Here is a 20421-nt window from a genome sequence, read left to right as displayed (position 1 = left end):
GTATTCAGACCCTTTGCTCAGTATTGAGTAGAAGCACCCTTTTGAGCTAGTACAGCCATAAGTCGTCTTGGGAATGATGAAACAAGTTTTTCACACCTGGATTTGGGGATCCTCTGCCATTCTTCCTTGCAGATCCTCTCCAGTTCTGTCAGGTTAGATGGTGAAAGTTGGTGGACAGCCATTCTCGGGTCTCTCCAGAGATGCTCAGTTGGGTTTAGGTCAGGTTTCTGGCTGGGCCAGTCAAGAATGGTCACAGAGTTGTTCTGAAACCACTCCTTTGTTATTTTAATTGTGTACTTAGGGTCATTGTCTGTTGGAAGGTGAACCTTCGGCCAAGTCTGAGGTCCAGAGCACTCTGGAAGAGGTTTTCATACAATATATCTCTGTACTTGGCTGCATTCATGTTTCCTTCAATTGCAACCAGTTGTCCTGTCTCTGCAGCTGAAAAACACCCTCATAGCATGATGCTGCCACCACCATGTTTCACTGTTGGGATTGTATTGTGTGATGAGCAGTGCCTGGTTTTCTGCACACATACGGCTTAGAATTATCGCCAAAAATTTCTATCTTCGTCTCATCAGACCAGAGAATCTTATTTCTCATAGTCTTTTAGCAAACTCTATGCAGGTTTTCATATGTCTTCTACTGAGGAGAGGCTTCCGTCGGGTCACTCTGCCATAAAGGCCCGACTGGTTGAGGGCTGCAGTCGTAGTTGACTTTGTGGAACTTTCTCCTATCTCCCTACTGCATCTGCGGAGCTCAGCCACAGTGATCTTGGGGTTCTTCTTTACGTCTCTCACCAAGGCTTTTCTCCCATGATTGCTCAGTTTGGCTGGATGGTGAGGTCTAGGGAAGAGTTCTGGTGGTCCCAAACTTCGTCCATTTAAGGCTGAGTTCACACGTTGCATTTTTTTCGCGTTTCCGCGGCGGTTTTAACCGCACGATTTTGCCGCAAAAACACAAAAAATAAGCATCCCATGCATTCCTATGGGATTCCGCAATGCTGTGCTAATGCTGCGGTTTTTACCGCGGCTGAATCGCTTCACGGTAAAAACTGCAGCATGCTCATTAATTTTGCGAAATCGCAGCGATCCCGCACCCATAGGAATGCATTGTTCTGCTTACTTTCCGCATGTGGCTGTGCACAACATGCGAAAAGTAAGCAGAACAATTGCGGATGGTACCCAAGGTCCGGAGGAAAGGAGACTGTCCTCCGGGCTTTGGGTACCATATCCCTGTGAAAAAATAGAATTTAAAAAAAAAATATTGTTATTCTCACCTTCCGACGTCCCGCGCAGCCATCCCACCTCTCTCCACGCTCTCGTTCCCAGTAATCCTTTGCGAAAATGCCCGCGATAGCGTCCGTTCTCGCGAGATCACGAAGTCTCGTGGTCATTCGCGCGACGTCATCGCGAATCACCGCGAGACGTTGCGATCCCGCGAGAACGTACGTCATCGCGGGCATTTTCGCAAAGGATTACTGGGAACGGCTGCGTGGGACGTCGGAAGGTAAGAATAACACCATTTTTATTTTTTTTTTACATTTTATCTTTTACTACTGATGCTGCATAGGCGGCCTCAGTAGTAAAAAGTTGGTCACACTTGTCAAACACTATGTTTGACGCGTGTGACCAACCTGTCAATCAGTTCTCCAAGCGATGCAACAGATCGCTTGGAAAACGCTAGCATTTTGCAAGCTAATTACGGTAATATCCCCGAGAGTTCTGCTACGTGTGAACTTAGCCTTAGGATTATGGAGGCCACTGTGCTTTTAGGAACCTTGAGTACTGCAGAAATTCTTTTGTAACCTTGACCAGATATGTGCCTTGCCACAATTCTGTGTCTGAGCTCCTTGGACAGTTTCTTTGACCTCATGATTCTCTTTTGGTCTGGCGTGCATAGCGAGCTGTGAGGTCTAAAGGTACTGTCACACTTAGCGATGTACCAGCGATCCCGACCAGCGATATGACGTGGTCAGGATCGCTGGTACATCGCTAAGTGGTCACTAGTGAGCTGCCACACAGGCAGATCTCACCAGCGACGTCACAGGGGTCGGGGGTCACTACTTATCTGTCAGACGAGGCGATCCTGACGTCCTCCTGCCCGCGTCCACATGTCGCTCGTCTCCACAGCAGGAAGCTGACGAGGAGAAACAGTCCAGGACGTTTTCGTGCGATCAGCGATGGACAGCGGGGGAGCCGGTCGGAGGCAAGTATCACATGTAGCGATATCGCTATAACGTCACAAAAACCAGTGACGTTATAGCGATATTGCTAGCGATATCGCTTAGTGTGACAGGCCCTTTATATAGACAGGACTTGATTTGTAAAGGCACACGCCTATCAGTTTAATTAAACACAGCTGGACTCCAATGAAGGAGTAGAACCATCTCAAGGAGGATCACCAGGAAATGGATAGCATGTGACTTAAATGAGTGTCTGAGCAAAGGGTCTGAATACTTATGACCATGTGATATTTCAGTTTTTCTTTTTTAATAAATTTGCAAAAATTTCTACATTTTGGTTTGTTTTTTTTCAGTCAAGATGGAGTGCAGAGTGTACATTGATGAGAAAAAAAATGACTTTTTTGAATTTACCAAATGGCTGCAGTGAAACAGTGAAAAATTTAAAGGGGCCTGAATACTTTCCCCACTGTACAAATCTCACAAATTCATCCACATACAATAAATTAAATTACATATTTCCCATGCTCCACAGCCCATATCCAAAAGCATTAAAAGCTACATATATACATTGATACCTCATATACAAGCTATATGAAAGCCCCAAATGTAGAAATATCACATACACAATCTATACAGTACTCGCACTGTATATAAGTACTCAGTATATACAGTACCCATGTAGTACGTAGGTATATACAGTACCCACAGTGTGTGTGTATGTGTGTGTGTGTGTATCTATATATATATATATATATATATATATATATATATATATATATATATATATATATATATATATATATATATATATACACACATATACACACACGGTACATACAATACTCACACAGTGTCTATATATCATCTATGGTATATAGTAATGCACAGTACATAGTATATACAGTATAGACACATGCATCATATATACAGTAGTCTATACAGTACAGAGTATATAGACACATACATACCAATCAAATCACTTTATTTCACATACACAGGGCATCAGCGTAGGCACGGGAGCAATGTGCTGGAAGACGGACTTCCAGCACATTGCTCCCGTGCCTATGCCGATGCCCTGTGTATGTGAAATAAAGTGATTTGATTCTTATGAACAGTGAGTGCCATCCTGCTTTCTCTCTTCTCTACAATGATATGTTCTGTTTTTTCGTTATGGGATTGAGCACCCGTTCCAAGTGGGATTAAGGTGTTTTTTATTTAATGTGGAGAAAAATACATGTACGGACATTTAGGGTAATCTTCCCACACAACGGTGTCGGATATGTTTTCTCAAACCGTGGACAGACACATACATACACCACACACACATACAGTACACTGTGTGTGTGTGTGTGTGTGTGTGTGTATATGTATAAACATATATATAATATAATGTACATTTATGTGCGCTTCATGAGCTCAGAGGTTTCTTGGCTTCTCAATTTTCTGCAACTTCCCTGTTTGGGACAGAAGTGATGCAAGGCTGTCCAGAGATATCCCCCTACATGGCTCCACCAACCTCCATACCATCCTTATGCAAGCTAATTCAATGACAATCCTGAAGTGTTGTGCACGTGATCAGTAAATTTCCTTGAGTATTTGCAGTGCGTTTTTTTTTTTTTTTTTTTTTTTCTGCAGCGTTTTTCACCCATTGACTTCAACTGAGTCAGTCAAATCCGCAGCAAAAACGCAGGTATAAAAATGTTTATGGATTTGCTGAGTTTTTATTTGCGTTTTTACCGGCTTCCTATGGTGTTTCCCACTCTGTCATCTGTGTGACTGTGTTGGAGACATCGTCACAGTAGTTCTTATCGGCAGTAACGCTGCAGGTTAGACCGTCAGAGCGCTGCATGGTCATGCTGTCAGAGATGTCAGCGAGACACCGCAGCTGTGACTCTGACCCGCAGCGGTGACCTGCGGTAAAAAGCTTACCACTGGTCAGCAGGCATGGCTCTGATAACAGTGACAGCAGATGCCGCTGATGGGAGATGTAGTGTCGTCAGCCGGCGCCCGTGCTCAGTTTAAACAAAAGTAAAATAATTACATACATATTCAAATAAAAAGCCCATTATACTCACCTAACTCCAAATCCCTGATGCCCTCGTCTCCTAGAAATAATCAAAATTAGTAAACCAACATATACTCACCTGTCCGCCGTAGTCCACGCAATCTCGTGTATAGGACAGTCACATCAGGAGATGTAGCTGCTCTACCCGGCCACTGGCGATACACTGTGGAAGTGATTACCACCTGTCGGTGTATCACTGAGCTGCTGTGAGAGCGTTCATCGAGGTTCATCAGCTGATCAGCTCCGCTGCTCTCACAACACTAAGTGAGAGTTTTCTCATGGTAGCTCAGCGATGCACTGCGAGAGCAATTACCTCCTGTCAGTGTATCACCGGCAGTCTTGGAGAACAGTCATGTCAGTGACTGCTGTCAGTCATCAGGATCGTCGTGGGACATTATGGATTATCTTCTCTGCTGACAGATGAGGAATATTGTGGTTTATTTTATTTTTGTTGCAGGAGACGTTGGCTTCTGTGGATTAGGCGTTCGGTAAGTATGGCTTAAGTGTGTCTTATAGGCGCTTCTCCATTACTACTCTGTGGGCCTGATGTCGCCTGACAATGCAAAGTGGACATCAACCCCACAAATATGAACCCCTCTTGCCACTGCTACAAGGCAAGTGGGAAGAGCGAGGCTAAGCGCCAGATTTGGTGCATCTTATAGATGCACCTTTTCTGGGGTGGCTGAGAGCTGATGTTTTTAGTTTGGGAGGGGCCAATATCCATGGCCACCTCCTAGGCTATTAATATCAGCCCACAGTTGTCTGCCTAGCCTTGGCTGGTTAGATTTTATAGGGGGACCCTAGGTCAATTTTTTTCTGGGGTCCCCCTGTAAACTAGCCAGTAAAGACTACGCAATCAGCTGTGAGTTGATATTAGCCTGGGAACCTTTATGGCTATTGGCTCCTTCCCAGAATATTAACATCAGCCCTCATCCGTCGGCTTTCCCTCTGCTGTTTGGTTACAGCCTATGTTAGTTCTGTTAACGCTTCTGCATAGGCTGGTGACTGTTTGTGTACACTTATCGGCTTGGTAATGAGGGTGTCGGGCTGACACCTTTTCATTTCTAAGCCTAGGGTTAGGTGTCAATGACATCTGCTGACACCGAGCCCTAATACCATTACTCTGATGGGCACTACATATGAATGAAAAAGGTGGTGTTGAACCAAGAAATTGCATCACAAAACATTATTATTTTTTTTTTTTTTTTTTTATAGATCTTAATTAAGCTCAAAAAAGCCTTCATTGCTGTACAAAAACACGTCCAATACGCGCTTTTTTTGCCACAGCATTTTTCCTGCCAAGACATGCAGAAATTTTTCCTAGCAAGTACTCAACGTGCGCATGTAGCTTTATGCTGATTTCTATGGACCTTACAATTCTGCAAGAGTTCCATCTTTTCCCCCAGGATTTCCTAACACTTGAATGTCTGTACGAGCTGCCTGACTCCCCCCGCAAGCATCTCATAGACGGAAACAGACTGTTACATTTTTCTTTTTTTACTTATTTACACCCAAAGGGCTCATACCCATCAGCATGAATAAAATCGGTCCGATGTTTTTCTTGAAAACGCAAACATGTGTCATGCAATTACAATGCAGTTTTTCTCACCTAGCATCCATCTGAAATTTTAATTACTAGCTGATGGCTAGGGGCAGGTGTTTCTAGTCTTTATTGGTTATTAAAATGACATGGGGGGGCTATAATTAACCAGCCAAGGCTAGGCAGACAGCTTTGAGTTGATCTTAATAATTTAGAAAGGGGCCATGGATATTGGCCCCCCTCCCACATCCATAAGATGCACCAATTCTGGCAATTAGCCTCCACTCTTCACAGTTGGCCTAGGGCAGTGACAAGTGGAGTAATAGTATTGGGGTTGATGTCAGCTTTGTATTGGCAGGTGACAAAAAGCCCAGGGGTTAGTAATGGAGAGCCATCTATAAGACGCCCTCATTACTAACCCCACAGTCATTGTAAATAAAAAAAAAAAAAACACCCAGAAAAAGTCTATTAATTGAAAGACAATGATAGGCTTTTTTTTTTTTCAAATAAAGGTATGGTATGTCCCCTGTAAAGGATAAAAAAATAATAAACAACCATAATCCTTGCCTGTCCGACGAGATGATAATCCAGTGGTCACGCCCTGCTACATCTAGGTGGCATGCTAAATGTTGTGATGGTGCAAGTTTTTAGCCTGCCATCCAGCAAAGACACTAAGCTGTGCATGATAATGCAGCAATCAGTGTCTTACAGTGACGTGAATTAATTGAGCGGAGTTCTTAGCCGATGAAACTCCGTTCACCTCACTTTACATCACCACTATGTCGTGAGAATGTTCTTTAATTATTAGCCAAATCTATGAACATGAAAATACACACCTCAGCACTTATGTATGTGGTTGACATCTTTCTATCATATGTTTTCTGACTGGTCACACAGTGAATGCACTGAACTCGGTTGATGAAATGTTGGGTTTTTTAGGAGATGTGTAAAAATTGGATGGCATACACATGGTCCTTGTGATTTTTATTTTTTTTTCTTGTACCCATTGACTTGGATTGGAAAGTCTCGTCCGATATATGCGACAAATCAAAGAATGCTAAGAAATTTTTTTTTTTCCTCAGTCCGAGTTGAGAAAAAAATTGCAGATGAGCAGAATAACATTAATCAGTGCATTTAGTGTTGTGTTTTTTTTTTTGTTTTTTTTTTTCTTTATCGGATTGCACTCGTCTGCTCTTCTCACAAATGAGTATGAACCCTAAGTCTTATTTCACCCTAAACCAGTAATTTACAAGTTTAACAATTCTACACATTCATGATCATTGTGCTAGAGGAGAGTATGATTGTTCAGTGTCTTTCTAGCTATAGCCAGAGTAAATCCTGTGATGACAGTTATTAGTATTGGATTACATGTTTGCTTTTTCACTTAAAGGGAAACTGTCACCTCATTTTTGCCCTATGAGATGCGGCCACTGCCATCAGGGGCTTATCTACAGCATTCTGTAATGCTGTAGATAAGCCCCCCCAATGTAACCTGAAAGATAAGAAAAACGAGTTAGATTATACTCACCCGGGGGTCCGGTCCGATGGGTGTTGCAGTCCGGTCTGGCGCCTCCACTCCTTCTTACTTCTGCTGCGGTTCCTGCGCAGGCGTACTTCATCTGCCCTGTTGAGGGCAGAGTAAAGTACTGCAGTGCACTGGACCTCTGACCTTTCCCGACACCTGCGCACTGCAGCACTCTGCTTTGCCCCCAACAGGGCAGATAAAGTACGCCTGTGCAGGAGCCGCGGCAGAAGTGAGGAGGAGGACGTCATCATTAGAAGATAGGAGGCACCGGACCGCGACACCCATGGGATCGGACCCCCGGGTGAGTATAATCTAACTAGTTTTTCTTATCTTTCAGGTTACATTGGGAGCTTATCTACAGCATTACAGAATGCTGTAGATAATCCCCTGATGGCGGTGGCTACATCTCATATCGGAAAAATGAGATGACAGATTCCCTTTAACTAGGTTGAGATCCCTTATCTATTTTTGTCTTTTTGTGCGGCTTTCCTTTTTCTGTGTTCTTCGGGATTAGATGCAGCACTTGTCAGTGTGTGCCTTGGCTCTGCACTGAAGTCTTCTTAGGACAGCAGTAATAGGATTAAAGGCTTCTTCAGGCTATAAATATTTAAAATATTTTAAGCCCATGTGGACTTTTCCTAGAAAACAGATAATTATGCTTCCCTGACTGGTGTTTACAGAAGAGCAAAGAACGAAAAGAAATGGGTCTGAAATGAAAAATTTTAAGAGTAGTTTCAGCCATAATGAATTACGTACGTAAAAATACTTGTGAGCATGAATGTTCATCTTGCTTTTTCCTGCAGGATCACGCAAATTGGAATATAATGGACAGACTTGGCATGAGCACTGTTTCATATGTAATAGCTGTAAGCAACCGATCGGCTCTCGCTCATTTATTCCTGATAACCAGGCCCATTATTGCATCCCATGTTATGAGAGCAAGTTTGCCCCACGTTGTACACATTGTAAGAAGGTAAGAGAAAGCGACACAAACACAAACCTGCTACTAGACCTTTACTATATATCCAATGCCAAGAATTATCTGGATTGATTTTGTGACTCACTTGGATAACTGCCTTCAATTTCACTAATAATTAACGCAGTCCTTTTACTTTGCAGTCATTGACCAAAGGTGGCGTAACCTACCGGGATGAGCCATGGCACAAAGAATGTTTTGTCTGTACTGGGTGTAAAACGCAGTTGGCTGGTCAACAATTTACTTCGCAGGATGAGAAGCCTTATTGTATCAAGTGTTTCGGAAATTTATATGCCAAGAAATGCTTTGGATGCACTAAACCTATCACAGGTATATTATTTTGCTTTGATTTGTAATATGTAAAAGATAAATTAATAAGTTATGTATTGTTAAATGGGTGTTTTACCGGTATCCTGCCATGTCCATTAAAGGGAATCTGTCAGCAGGTTCTTGCCATGTAATCTTAGAGCAGAATAATATAGGGGCAGAGAGCCTCATTCCAAGGATGTCACTTGCTCAGCTATAGTTTCAATACAATACTGTGTTGTATCAGCAAAAGATTATCTATGCAGGACTAGATGTCTCGTGCCAGGTAGTCCAGCTAATATGTGTAAACCTGACCCACCATTGATTCGTATCTTACTGACAATGTATTGTGTACACGGAAGCTGCCAATCATACAACAGTGGTCAGAATGCTGAGCTGTGTATCTTCAGCAGAGATTCTAAACTATGCCAAGCAGTTCTGTATGTACAGTGGCTTGCAAAAGTATTCACTCCCTTGGCTTTTTACCTGTTTTGTTACATAACCTGTGTTCAAATATTTTTGCAATCTTTGTAAACCAATTGTGTGTGATGAATCCGCACTAAATAGTCTAAATTGGTGAAGTGAGAAAAATAATAGGCATAAATAAAATTTATGGGATCGAATAACTAAAAATTGATGTATGCATATGTATTCACCCCTTTTGCAATGAAGTTTGCAACACCATTAAGTAAGAGGCACCACTAACTAAACACCTAAACACCATCAAGACCAAGGACATCTCCAAACAAGCCAGAGACAAAGTTGTTAAGAAATCAGGGTTGGGTTATTTAAAAAACATAAAATAAAAAATCCCAATCTCTGATGATCCCCTGGAGCACCATCAAATCCACTATCAAATAGAACAAGGTAGCACAACAAATATGCCAATAGAGGGCCACCTACTAAAACTCCTAGCCTGAGCAAGGAGGGCATTAATCAAAGAGGCAGCATATAGACCAAAGGTAACCCTGAAGGAGCTGCAGCGTTCCAAAGCAGAGACTGGAGTATCTGTCTGTATGACCACAATAAGCCATACACTCCATAGTGGTGTCCTTTATGGAAAGAGTGGACAGAAAAAAGCCATTGCTTGCACACAAAAATTGTAAGGCTTGTTTAGAGTTTGCCAAAAGACGTGGGAGACTCCCCAAATGAATGTAGGAAGGTGCTGTGGTCAGATGAGGCAAACATTTTATTTTTTGGCCACCAATGTAAACGCTATGTTTGGCGCCAAATTAACACTGCCAGAGAATACTATCCCCACAGTGAAACATGGTGGTAGCAGCATCATACTGTACAGATGTTGTTCGTGAGCAGGTACAGGGAAAATGGTCAGAGATGAGTGGAAGACAGATGGTGCAAAATACAGGGATTTTCTTGAGCAAAACCTATTTGTCTAGGACGCAGTTTCACTTTCAACTAGACAATGACTCAAAGCATACTGCTAAAGCAACACTCGAGTGGTTTAAAGGGAAACGTGTAAATGTTTTGGAGTGGCCTAGTCAAAGGCAAGCTCTTAATCCAATTGAGAATCTGTGGTCAGACTTGAAGATTACTCTTCACCAGGGGAAACCATCTAACTTGATGTTTAGCTGGAGTAGTTTTGCCTTGGAATGGGCAAAAATCCCAGTGGAAAGCTCATATACACTTATCCAAAGCAACTTGCAGCTGTAGTTGCCACAAAAGGAGGCTCTACAAAGTACTGACTTTATGGGGGTGAAAACTTATATTTGTCCTATTTGTTGTTTGGTTCACATTAAAAGGAAAAACAAATTTTCACAGTTGTAGGCATGTTTTATATGAACTGATGCAAACCCTTTAAAAAAAAACAATTAAATTCCATGTTGTGAGGTAGTAAAACATAAAAAATGCTTGGTGGGGGAGGCTCTAGCTACTGTAATCATGCTATCTGCCCTACATCATGCTGCTGTCAGATTCCATACAGAAAGCTGCTGACTGATTCCCTTTAAATACATGCTGAGCTTGATATTTCGGCCCATGTGTGCTTGAGAAGTTTGTGCATTGTTTGCATAGCTTGTTACTAAGTGGTGAGAACAGAGCGAGTGAGGAGAAAGTAGTCAGAGGAATATTTCCTACGTGTGAGGAGGTTGAGTTCTACAATTATCATCCACAATTTATATCTGAATATGATTGTATTTTTGCTTCATTAAGTACCTTACTCTCACCAATGTACAACAATTTGGACGTCACTTTTCTCTACCTGCCTTTGTTCCTTCATAGTCTGCATTGATGTACATGTATATGTTCTTAACTCAAGTCTCCTCTATTTTCTATACAATATATGGACAAATTGTTGGCTAATAATATAGCTGGTCCCAACTTTGCAGGTAAACCAGTTTCCATCTCTTTTGGGAAAACATTCTACAAGATTTTGAAGTGTCTGTGGGAAATTTTGTCCATTCATCCAGAAAAGCATTTGTGAGGTCAGACACTGATGTTGGATTAGAGAGCCTGACTCTTTCCTTTTTTGTCTATGCCAAATGCATTTGGCGGGGTTGAGGTTAGGGCTCTGTGTGGACACATCAAATTCTTCCATATCAAACTTAACTGTGCTTTTATAAACCTTTTTTTTTTTTTTTTTTTTTTTTTTTGTGCTGTGGAATAGTCATATGGACCAACCCTAGACCCCCATATCTCTAGGTCCCATCATTCTAGGCATTTGTAAACCCAGACTCCTGTACTAGATTGCCAGATAGCAAAGGGTGATTTTATACTGCCCAGAACAAGTTTCCACTGCTCCAGAGACCCGTGGTAGCATGCTTCACAGCACTTCATTCAACACTTGGCATTGTGCTTGGTGGTGTAAGGCTTGCAGGCAGCTGGAATTCTGCATTTATGGAGTCAGCATAACTTTAGAAGGTCTCCACTTTATGGCCCAGTTGCTGTATAGTTGCTAAACCCTTCCACTTTTTAATAATACCACTCAGAGTTGATGGAATATTTAGAAAGGAAGACCTTTTATGAGCCGACTTGTTACAATGGTAGTATTACAGTAGCACGTCAGATTTCAGCGAGCTCTTTTTAGTAAAAGCCATTCTCTCATTATTCTGCCTTCAGGCACGCTGACACGATGTGCAATCCAGCATACAGCATAAACCACAGCTCTGTCTTCCAAAATAAGCAGACTGTTCTCTGTAGTCTAACTTGTTTATTTGTGAAGAGTATAGAACATGCGTGGTAAAACAGATATGCTTTAAGCGGATAACGAATTCAAGTTGGAGAATTAAGATGGAGGACAGGTAAACATGTGCATCCTATGATATACGCAGAAGCAAAATCGCCCTTCATCCCAGAATGCATTGCTTCTTTCCCACAAAGCACTGCTTCAATCCCATAGTGCATTGCTTCTGTTAAAGGCAAAGACTATATAATGCTATCAAAGACGCTGCTATAAATTCAGCCACCAATAGATGGTGCTATAATTAACCCAGCACAAAATACAAACATATTGCTTTATTCAGAGCACATAACACAAACAGACTGCTCTATATCATAGGGCAGAACACTCCCTGCTTGGCATCAACTGATGCAACTTACAGGCTCTTTAGGCGAAAGCAATAGGATTAGCTCCACAACTGGTCTGAGGAATAGTTTACTCTCCACAGCCTTCCACACTTTGACCTCAACCTTGCGCACCTCATCATCTTTGCTTGGGAACACCTTAGTGATGAGGCCTAGTGGCAACTCATTTCGGTGTGACTGGTTGTCTTTCATGAGCACAATATCACCGGGTTTGATGTTTGGCTTGTCGATCTGCCACTTCTTCCTAGGCTATAATGTGGAGAGGTATTGCTTTCTCCATCTGTCCCAGAAAGTTTGGAGAGACTTTGAAATTGTCCCCATTGACATCTGTAGAGGTCCTTGTTGAATTCTCCCAGTAGAGCGCTAGGAGTGTCGGATTTCTGAGTAACATGGTGGGAGTGAGGATGGTTGGATCTTCAGTATCACTGGAGAGTGCAGTCAATGGTCTGGCATTTATGATGGCCGAAACTTCTGCCAAGAATATAGTCAAACCTTCATGTGTGAGTCTTGTGCTACCTTCTTGCAAGAAGATATTCTAAGATGTTCACTCGGGTATCTTTCCACACTGGTAATGTCTAGGTTGGAAGGAATTTGGAGTTCTTTCACTGCTCCTATGAAACTTGTGCCTCTGTCAGAGCGAATGTGTTTCACGGTGTCTCTGATGGCAATGAAGCGTCGGAGTGCAATTATGAAACTTGATGTGTCCATGGATTCAATCACTTCGATGTTGACCGCTCTGATGGACATGCAGGTAAACATAACTGCCCAGCGTTTTGCGTTGGCTTGGACTCTTCTAGTATGCCGTGCAACCACAGACCACAGCCTGAATACATCCAGGCCAACGTTGGTAAAGGGAGGATCCATACTAACTCTGTCTGATGGGAGATTGGCCATCTTTGGGCTTTGAGTCGCGCCGCGGAGTTTGCGACAAGTCACACAGTTGAAGATGAGTTTACTCACACATCTCTTTGCTCCGACTATCCATAGTCCAGCAGTTCATATTTTCCCTTCGGTAAACAATCGGCCCTGATGTTTCACCAAAACATGATGGTGCTGTACGAGCAGAGTAGTCACATGATGATGGCCAGGAATTATTACAGGGTGTTTTTCCACGAATTCCACCTTGGCTTTCTGAAGACGACCTCCAATTCGTATCAGCTCGTTTTGGTCAATTATTGGATCAAGCTTTTTCAAGACGCTGTCTCTAGAAATGGGTTGACCTTTGTTGAGGTTGTCTATTTCTTTGGCATAACACTCGTGTTGCATGGCACGAATTATCGTGTTTTTGGCACTTTTCAGGTTCGGAGCGGTAAATGCGTGTTTGCAATGGTGCCAACCCTTACAAGACTTCTGACTGGTGGGTAAGCGTTGCCTCTGGGGTTTAAATGGTAGAGGGGCCATCCAACTCTTTGACTCCTCTTACCATCTCCCTATCCATGATGTCCAAAAACAGTCTGTCTTCTATGGACATTGCTACCTTGTTGTCCTCTCTTGTTCTGTGGAAAACTGTGCACCCTATGTGATCTTGGTCGCTGTCACATGAGTGGTCTTCACAGGAAGGATCAGCTAATGGACAAGGTAGAGGAGCATTGTGTGGCAACTCTTTTACCAGGAAGCTACTCTTACATGGCTGGAAGAGAGACGGACATCCATTTTCAAGAGTATTGGTAAGCATGCTGTCAACTAAGGCCGGCTTGTGTGCTCCTCCTAGGCAGACGTCCCCTATGATGACCCATCCAAGGTCGTGCCTCTGTGCGTACTGAGCATTCCTGGAGCTGTTTATACATTCTCTAGCCTTGTGGACTTGCAGTATATCTCTTCCCAGAAGTAGAGCTATTGGGGTGGATCTAGTTCAGGTATCAGGTGGGCTATACGCTTTAGATGGGGGTGATATGTCGCCACCTCCTGTGAAGGTATTTCTGACCTGTTGTCAGGAATCTGGTTGCACTCCAGGATGGTTGGTAGTGATAGGCAGATCTGGCCATCTATGGACTCCACTTTGTATCTGGTTGCTTTTCTTCCCGCCGTCTCAACGGTACCTGAACATGTTCTCAGGGTGTAGGGAGAACCAGGGCCTACAATGCTGAAGTTGTCAAAGAAGATGGACCTGGCTAGAGACCTGTTACTTTGGTCATCCAGGATTGCATAAATCTTGAAGGCTTTGTCCTTGCGGCCTGCAGGATAAACTCGGACAAGGCAAATTTTTGAACAGGACCTTCCTCCTGTGAGTCCTCTACAGATCTCAGTACATTTAGACCTGACATCCGGGGTGTTTTCGTCAGTGTCCTTCTGCTTTCCATCATGCTTCTCTGCTTGTGACAACACTCATGGAGGTGATCCAGGGTGCAAGGCTGTATTGTGATCCGTGCTGCTGCATTCTGCACATTTCACGCTAGCTTCACAGTTCCTGGCGAAGTGAGAGGTTGCGGCACAACATTTGAAGCAGATGTTGTTCTCCTTGAGGAAACTGTTATGAATGGGTCACCGAGGAGAAAAAAACAAAACAAGCTAAGCCACAGAAAACCAGAGTGGTTGGTAACTATGCAGATTGCAGATCCCTGATCTTACCACACAACTAGCAGTAGCCGTGGAGCGTGCCTACGATGAACCTAGACGCCTCGTCACGGCTGGAGGACTACATAAGCCTAAAGCAAGAAAAGGGAAAACTAACTGTCCCAGAGCAGATCCCAAAGGAATAGACAGCCCCCACACATGTATTGACGGTGAAACAAGATGAAGGCACAAACACAGGCAGGAAAATAGGCTGAGCAAATGATGGGGCCCAAACTAACTAGACAGGAAAGGGAAGACACTGCAACCTGCAAAAAACCCTACAAAATAATGTCCAACACTTCTGATAGCAAAATTAAGCCTGAAATCACTAGACTTCTCCCACTATATCAGCACTCTGAAATATTCTGAGACAGAGCTAAAAGAGACCGAACTAGTAAGGGACAAAAAGCCAATTGGCAAAATACTGATAAGAGTGGAAATTCAGCTCAGCCGGGGCTGGCAGACCACACAAAACTGAATAGACCAACAAAATGAAGTGTGAACATTAGCAGAAAAACTTCGCCTCAGATGACTGGAACAGAGCTGAAAACCAAGAGCTGACAAGCCAGAAGGAATCACCAGCAACTGAATAGGGCGTCGGCTGTCTTAAATCCAATCTGAGAATCCTGAGATCCAATCATCATCCTCATTCTCAGGTGGCAGATCTCCACCGATCAAACCAGCCGCACCACCTCCCGTCACCACCAGAGGGAGTCCAGAAGGGGAACTCACAACTGGTGAACCCGAGAATGAACTCGCAACAGGAAACCTTTACGATCCAAGACTTCTCCCTGAAGGCTCTGCATTTTAGTAGAGGATGTGGTTTCTTGTGTAGAGGACAATATTTACTGACATTCTGAGGTTTGCTCTCATCTGGAGGGGTCTTATTCACCTTGTGAGGAGGGCCTGTGGAATCCATGTTAGTTTTGTGGACTGCCACGGGTGTCTTACCGGGTTTGACACCAGTGGCAGTGGAACACGACAGAGTAAAATCAAAGCCAAGGTCATTTCTAATCCTAGATTGTTTGGTGACAAAATCAACAAATACACTGAAAGGAGGAAATGATACATTATGATTGTGTTTATACTCTGAACCACATGTAATCCACTTTTCTTGTAGGTTGTAAGGAAGTTTCTGTACTATCAGATTGACACCCCCTAGCGGTATCTAAGAATGCCAATCCAGGCAAGTCTCCTTCAGCGGGGCAACCTGCAACTCATTCAACAAATCTCTGTCTAAGCTTTAGATATACTTTATTTCCTATCTTAGGAAAATCTTTAATTCTTTTATATAAAGCATTCTCTATGACTTCTACTGCCCCATAGCATTCGAGTCTTTCCCACACCTTATGTAGGGCTGTGCGAGGATGCTTTACATTAATGTCTCTGTCTTTTGGCATGCTCGACTGACTCGCTTCCGAGCCTCTTTACCAGGAGATCTAACTCCTCACCACAAGAAAGGTCCAGACCATGAATGGCATTCCGGAACGAGGCTCGCCATGACCGATAGTTCTCGGGTTTGTCAGTTCTTGGCAGGCAAGGAACTTTGCAAGGTTTTGATGGCTGTCAGTGCTGGCACAAGCCGGTGTGTGATAGTTATGTCTAGTGTGTGGTGCATCACCATACCTGTAAGACGCTTGTGACTCCGGATACTCTATGCAGGACCTTGTTGAAGGTGTCTATTTAAGGCGGGATGGCAGCTGTACCTTCTTTTCAGTGGAACGGTAGCTGTAGTCGACATCTCTGTGCTGGACGTCTCCTCGCCTATGGTAGTGAAGCTCGGGGTTGGATCGCTGGTAATCGGAATGGGCTGATTGATATGATGCACCAGGGCTCTCATCTACGCCGGAATGTTGACGGACGTACTTTGCGACGCGTTGTGCTGGATCTTGCTGCTCTAGATCTGGTCCAAGAATGCTGCTGTGTCTCTCAGAATCAGGATCTTTCATAGCTTCCAAATACTCTGCTTTAGCTATTGCAGCTGCTGTCTCTTTGTCTGCCGCAAGTCTTTCTAGCTCTGCTTGCAAACGAGCGGTTTCTGCGTCTTGATCTGCTTGTCTCAGCTTTAGATGCATCTCTCGTTCGGTGAAGGAGGATCTCGCTTTGGCTGCTTCGACCTCGGCGCAAGCGACAGCAGCTAGCTCTGCTAAGGACGACCTGCTGGAGCTTGCTCGTGACCTTGTTTTGAGTCAAGATGTACTTTTCCGAGACATTGTGCGTTTAGCTGAGTGTTGCTTAGTATATTGGTGGGAAATAGTCTATGTATAGCAGCTTCCGCGTGGCGGGGAAGATGTAGCTCTTCTTGACGGGCTGCGGTAGCATTATGCGGCTGTATGGCGACTGCTGTGATACCCGTAAGCGGAGCAGTGTGGGTGTTAGCGGTCCCGTACAGTCTATGCAATCACCGCGTGCGACCGGCGGTCCTTTACTGAGCCCTGGGCTTGTCTCCTGCGGCTGTACGGCGGCTGCTGTAGTACCCGTGTGCGGAGCAGTCTGGGTGATAGCGGTCCCTTACAGCCTGAATTCACTGTCGCTGGTGTATGGCAATCTGTTTTACTGGCCCTGGACTTGTCTCCTGCAGCTGTATGGCGGCTGCTGTAGAACCCGTATGCAGAGCAGTCTGGGTGATAGCGGTCCCTTACAGCCTGAATTCACTATCACAGGCATCTGGCATCTGTTTTACTATTCTTCCTTCAGACACGCTGACACGATGTGCAATCCAGCATACAGCATAAACCACAGCTCTGTCTTCCAAAATAAGCAGACTGTTCTCTGTAGTCTAACTTGTTTATTTGTGAAGAGTATAGAACATGCGCGGTAAAACAGATATGCTTTAAGCGGATAACGAATTCAAGTTGGAGAATTAAGATGGAGGACAGGTAAACATGTGCATCCTATGATATACACAGAAGCAAAATGGCCCTTCATCCCAGAATGCATTGCTTCCTTCCCACAAAGCACTTCTTCAATCTCATAGTGCATTGCTTCTGTTAAAGGCACAGACTATATAATGCTATCAGACACTGCTATAAATTCAGCCATCACTAGATGTGCTATAATTAATTAACCCAGCACAAAATACAAACATATTGCTTTATTCAGAGCACATAACACAAACAGACTGCCCTATATCAGAGGGCAGAACACTCATAAATATTTGTGCAAGCAGGCTGCATGGCTGAATTCTGGATTTTGTACACCCTTGGGAACGGGAATGAATGAAAAACCCTTAATAAATGGTTGCCGTGTTTCCCAATATTTTTGTCCTTATAGTGCAAGTCATACCACTAAATGCTCTCTTACACATTAAACCCTTAACAACTGCCAGGACGCATTAAAACAGCGGTTAAGAGGCCTTATTCCTTCATCCCCGGTTTAAAACCGCGATCGGAAATAAGCGTATAAGGCAGCCGCAGTTCCCGCGGATGTCAGTTGTACATGACAGCCAACGCCCTGCGGTATTGGCCCCAGCCGGTATTGAAGCCAATCGGGACCTTGGTAATCCCTTAAATACCACTGTCGATCGCAACAGCGGTATTTTATTACAAAGAGGGTTACAAGACCCCTTTAGTAACTATGGAACCATGCGATGAGAATTGCGGGTGCTGATAATTGCCATGGTACCCTAAGGTCATGTGATGACCACAGGGTACGGTGGCCTGTGCGATCCACCTATAAGCTGGGTATCGCAGGCTGTCAAATGTCTCACTGACAGTCTCATGCACTGCATGAATTTTCATCTATCTATCTTTTTTCATAGTGTTCCCCCTCCACCATGTTTTGTGCCTAATTTTTTAGTCTTTAAATCAGAAAGTTAAGTTTTTAAATTTTCAAAATTTCCGATATTTTCAGAAAGAAATGCAAGTCATATCGAACAAATTTTACCACGATCATGAAGCACAATATGTCACGAAAAAACAGTTTCAGAATCACTGGGATCCGTAGAGGCATTCCAGAGTTATTACCACATAAGGTGAAAATTTGGCCTGGTTATTAAGGTTAAAATTGACTTTGTCACTAATGGATTAAAGTCACCTAAAACATCTGATTTTGGTAGGACCCGGTGATTATTCAATGTCTGAGTGCCTGCTGACTACACCCTGACAGATGTCAGCATGAAGATGGCTCTTTTTTTTTTTTTTTTTTTTGTCCCTGGAGATGAGCTGAAGTCAGAGTTGTAGGCAACCGCTTTCTTCCTTCTCCTCCTTGAGAAAACATGCAAGCTCAGCGAAGCGTTCATGTGTATGTGGGAGTAAAAAAAGAAAAAACTGTCCACTAATAATAGGCCCCTTTTAGGCAATTCAGTGAGCTCTTTAGACATGCACCAAATATAATCACAACACATGTTCCCTATATTAAAAGTTCAAGATACTTTTTTATTTTTGTACAAGTTTATTTATTTTTTCTGTTTGATTCTTTTAGGTTTTGGAGGTGGCAAGTATGTCTCCTTTGAAGACAAGCACTGGCATCACAGCTGCTTTAACTGCTCCCGTTGCTCATGTTCCCTAGTAGGAAAAGGATTTATTCCCGATAACGAGGACATTCTGTGTCGTGACTGCAACAGTGACCTATAAATTTTCCCGAGCGGGCACCAATATGTACCCCTTTGTCTTGAATCAACTAGCCTATGGAGCAATAGGCTACTCTCCCTAATATGCTTGTGGACTGCACAGTAACTGTGTCCTTACGACAGCTTTTGACACTCTATTACTTGTCTGCATTGCTTACTTTTTCCGTTGCTGGAGTACATCTGTTTGTTCACTTTGGATTTTGCAGGAAACAGTGGATATTTTTCAGTAGTTAACAAACCTTCAGCTTTGTAATTTATATATTCGGGAATATTGTATAAAAAAAAACAAACTAAAGCAAAATGATTGTATAATAAAAAAATAAAATCATCTTCAGGCTGACGTTTTGGTATAGCTTTTTGGTAATGCACATTTTCTATTATATGTAAAGTTTACTATTAAAACAAACTTGATCTGTAGTGTGAGGAATCTGCTTTAACAAATGTATTCATGGCTGTTAGTCTCCTTTTAAATAGCACATCCCTTTACTTTATGTATGCCACAGATGCACATTTAGAGAGGTAGTCCACCTTGAGAACTCGAGGGCAGTAACAATCTTTTGTCATGTCTGTTTTGCACCACATGCAAATAAAGTCCGTGGAGCCTCATTTAAGAGTCTCAAACACGGGACTAGCCAGATCTTCCTCCAGGGAAGGACCCAGCCAAGGAGTGGCTCCTTTCGGAAACCACCATTACCACCATATTAAGTGGCCCTTTAAGCCAATATCCAGCTCTTTACGAGTTTACAGATATGACAAGGGAAATACCAAGGCCAGGTATCCATCCACAGACAGCTGTTTCGGGGTGTTGCCCCTCATCTGTGTGGAGTAAGATTCTGGCTAGGTGGGAGCAATGCCTAGTAGACCAACATCACGAAACAATCACTGACCTCAGGGAGACCAGTCAAAGAGAACACTGCAGCAGCCGCAAAGGCGCTCAATCAGTGAAATCCTAGGTGCATTGCTCCCTGGGAAATACAAATATGCAAATAAAGTCCGTGGAGCCTCATTTAAGAGTCTCAAACACGGGACTAGTCAGACCTTCCTCCAGGGAAGGACCCAGCCAAGGAGTGGCTCCTTTCGGAAACCACCATTGTTTTGCACCACAAGCATTTATAAGACAAATGTACTTTTGTATTGCTTGCAAGTTTCCTAAAATGGGGA

General features: G+C 43.4%; 1 protein-coding gene across 2 annotated transcripts in view; it reads left to right on the top strand.

Moving 5' to 3' along the window:
* FHL3 (four and a half LIM domains 3) overlaps window positions 1-19600 on the top strand; it is a 108251-nt gene extending 88651 nt beyond the window's left edge. For both annotated transcript variants that reach the window (XM_073562410.1, XM_073562409.1), the window contains 3 exons: window positions 8119-8288; window positions 8435-8621; window positions 19113-19600. In XM_073562410.1, coding sequence (XP_073418511.1) covers window positions 8119-8288; window positions 8435-8621; window positions 19113-19264 — 509 coding nt within the window. In that variant the 3' untranslated portion in view covers window positions 19265-19600. The remainder of the gene's footprint in view (window positions 1-8118; window positions 8289-8434; window positions 8622-19112) is intronic.
* Window positions 19601-20421: the final 821 nt, after the last annotated feature.

The sequence above is a fragment of the Dendrobates tinctorius genome, unplaced genomic scaffold, assembly GCF_039654945.1.
Source record: "Dendrobates tinctorius isolate UK_male_01 unplaced genomic scaffold, ASM3965494v1 ptg000015l, whole genome shotgun sequence".
NCBI classification, from domain to species: Eukaryota; Metazoa; Chordata; class Amphibia; order Anura; family Dendrobatidae; genus Dendrobates; species Dendrobates tinctorius.
The sequence above is the reverse complement of the archived record's forward strand: the minus strand, read 5'-3'. Positions and strand labels throughout refer to the sequence as shown.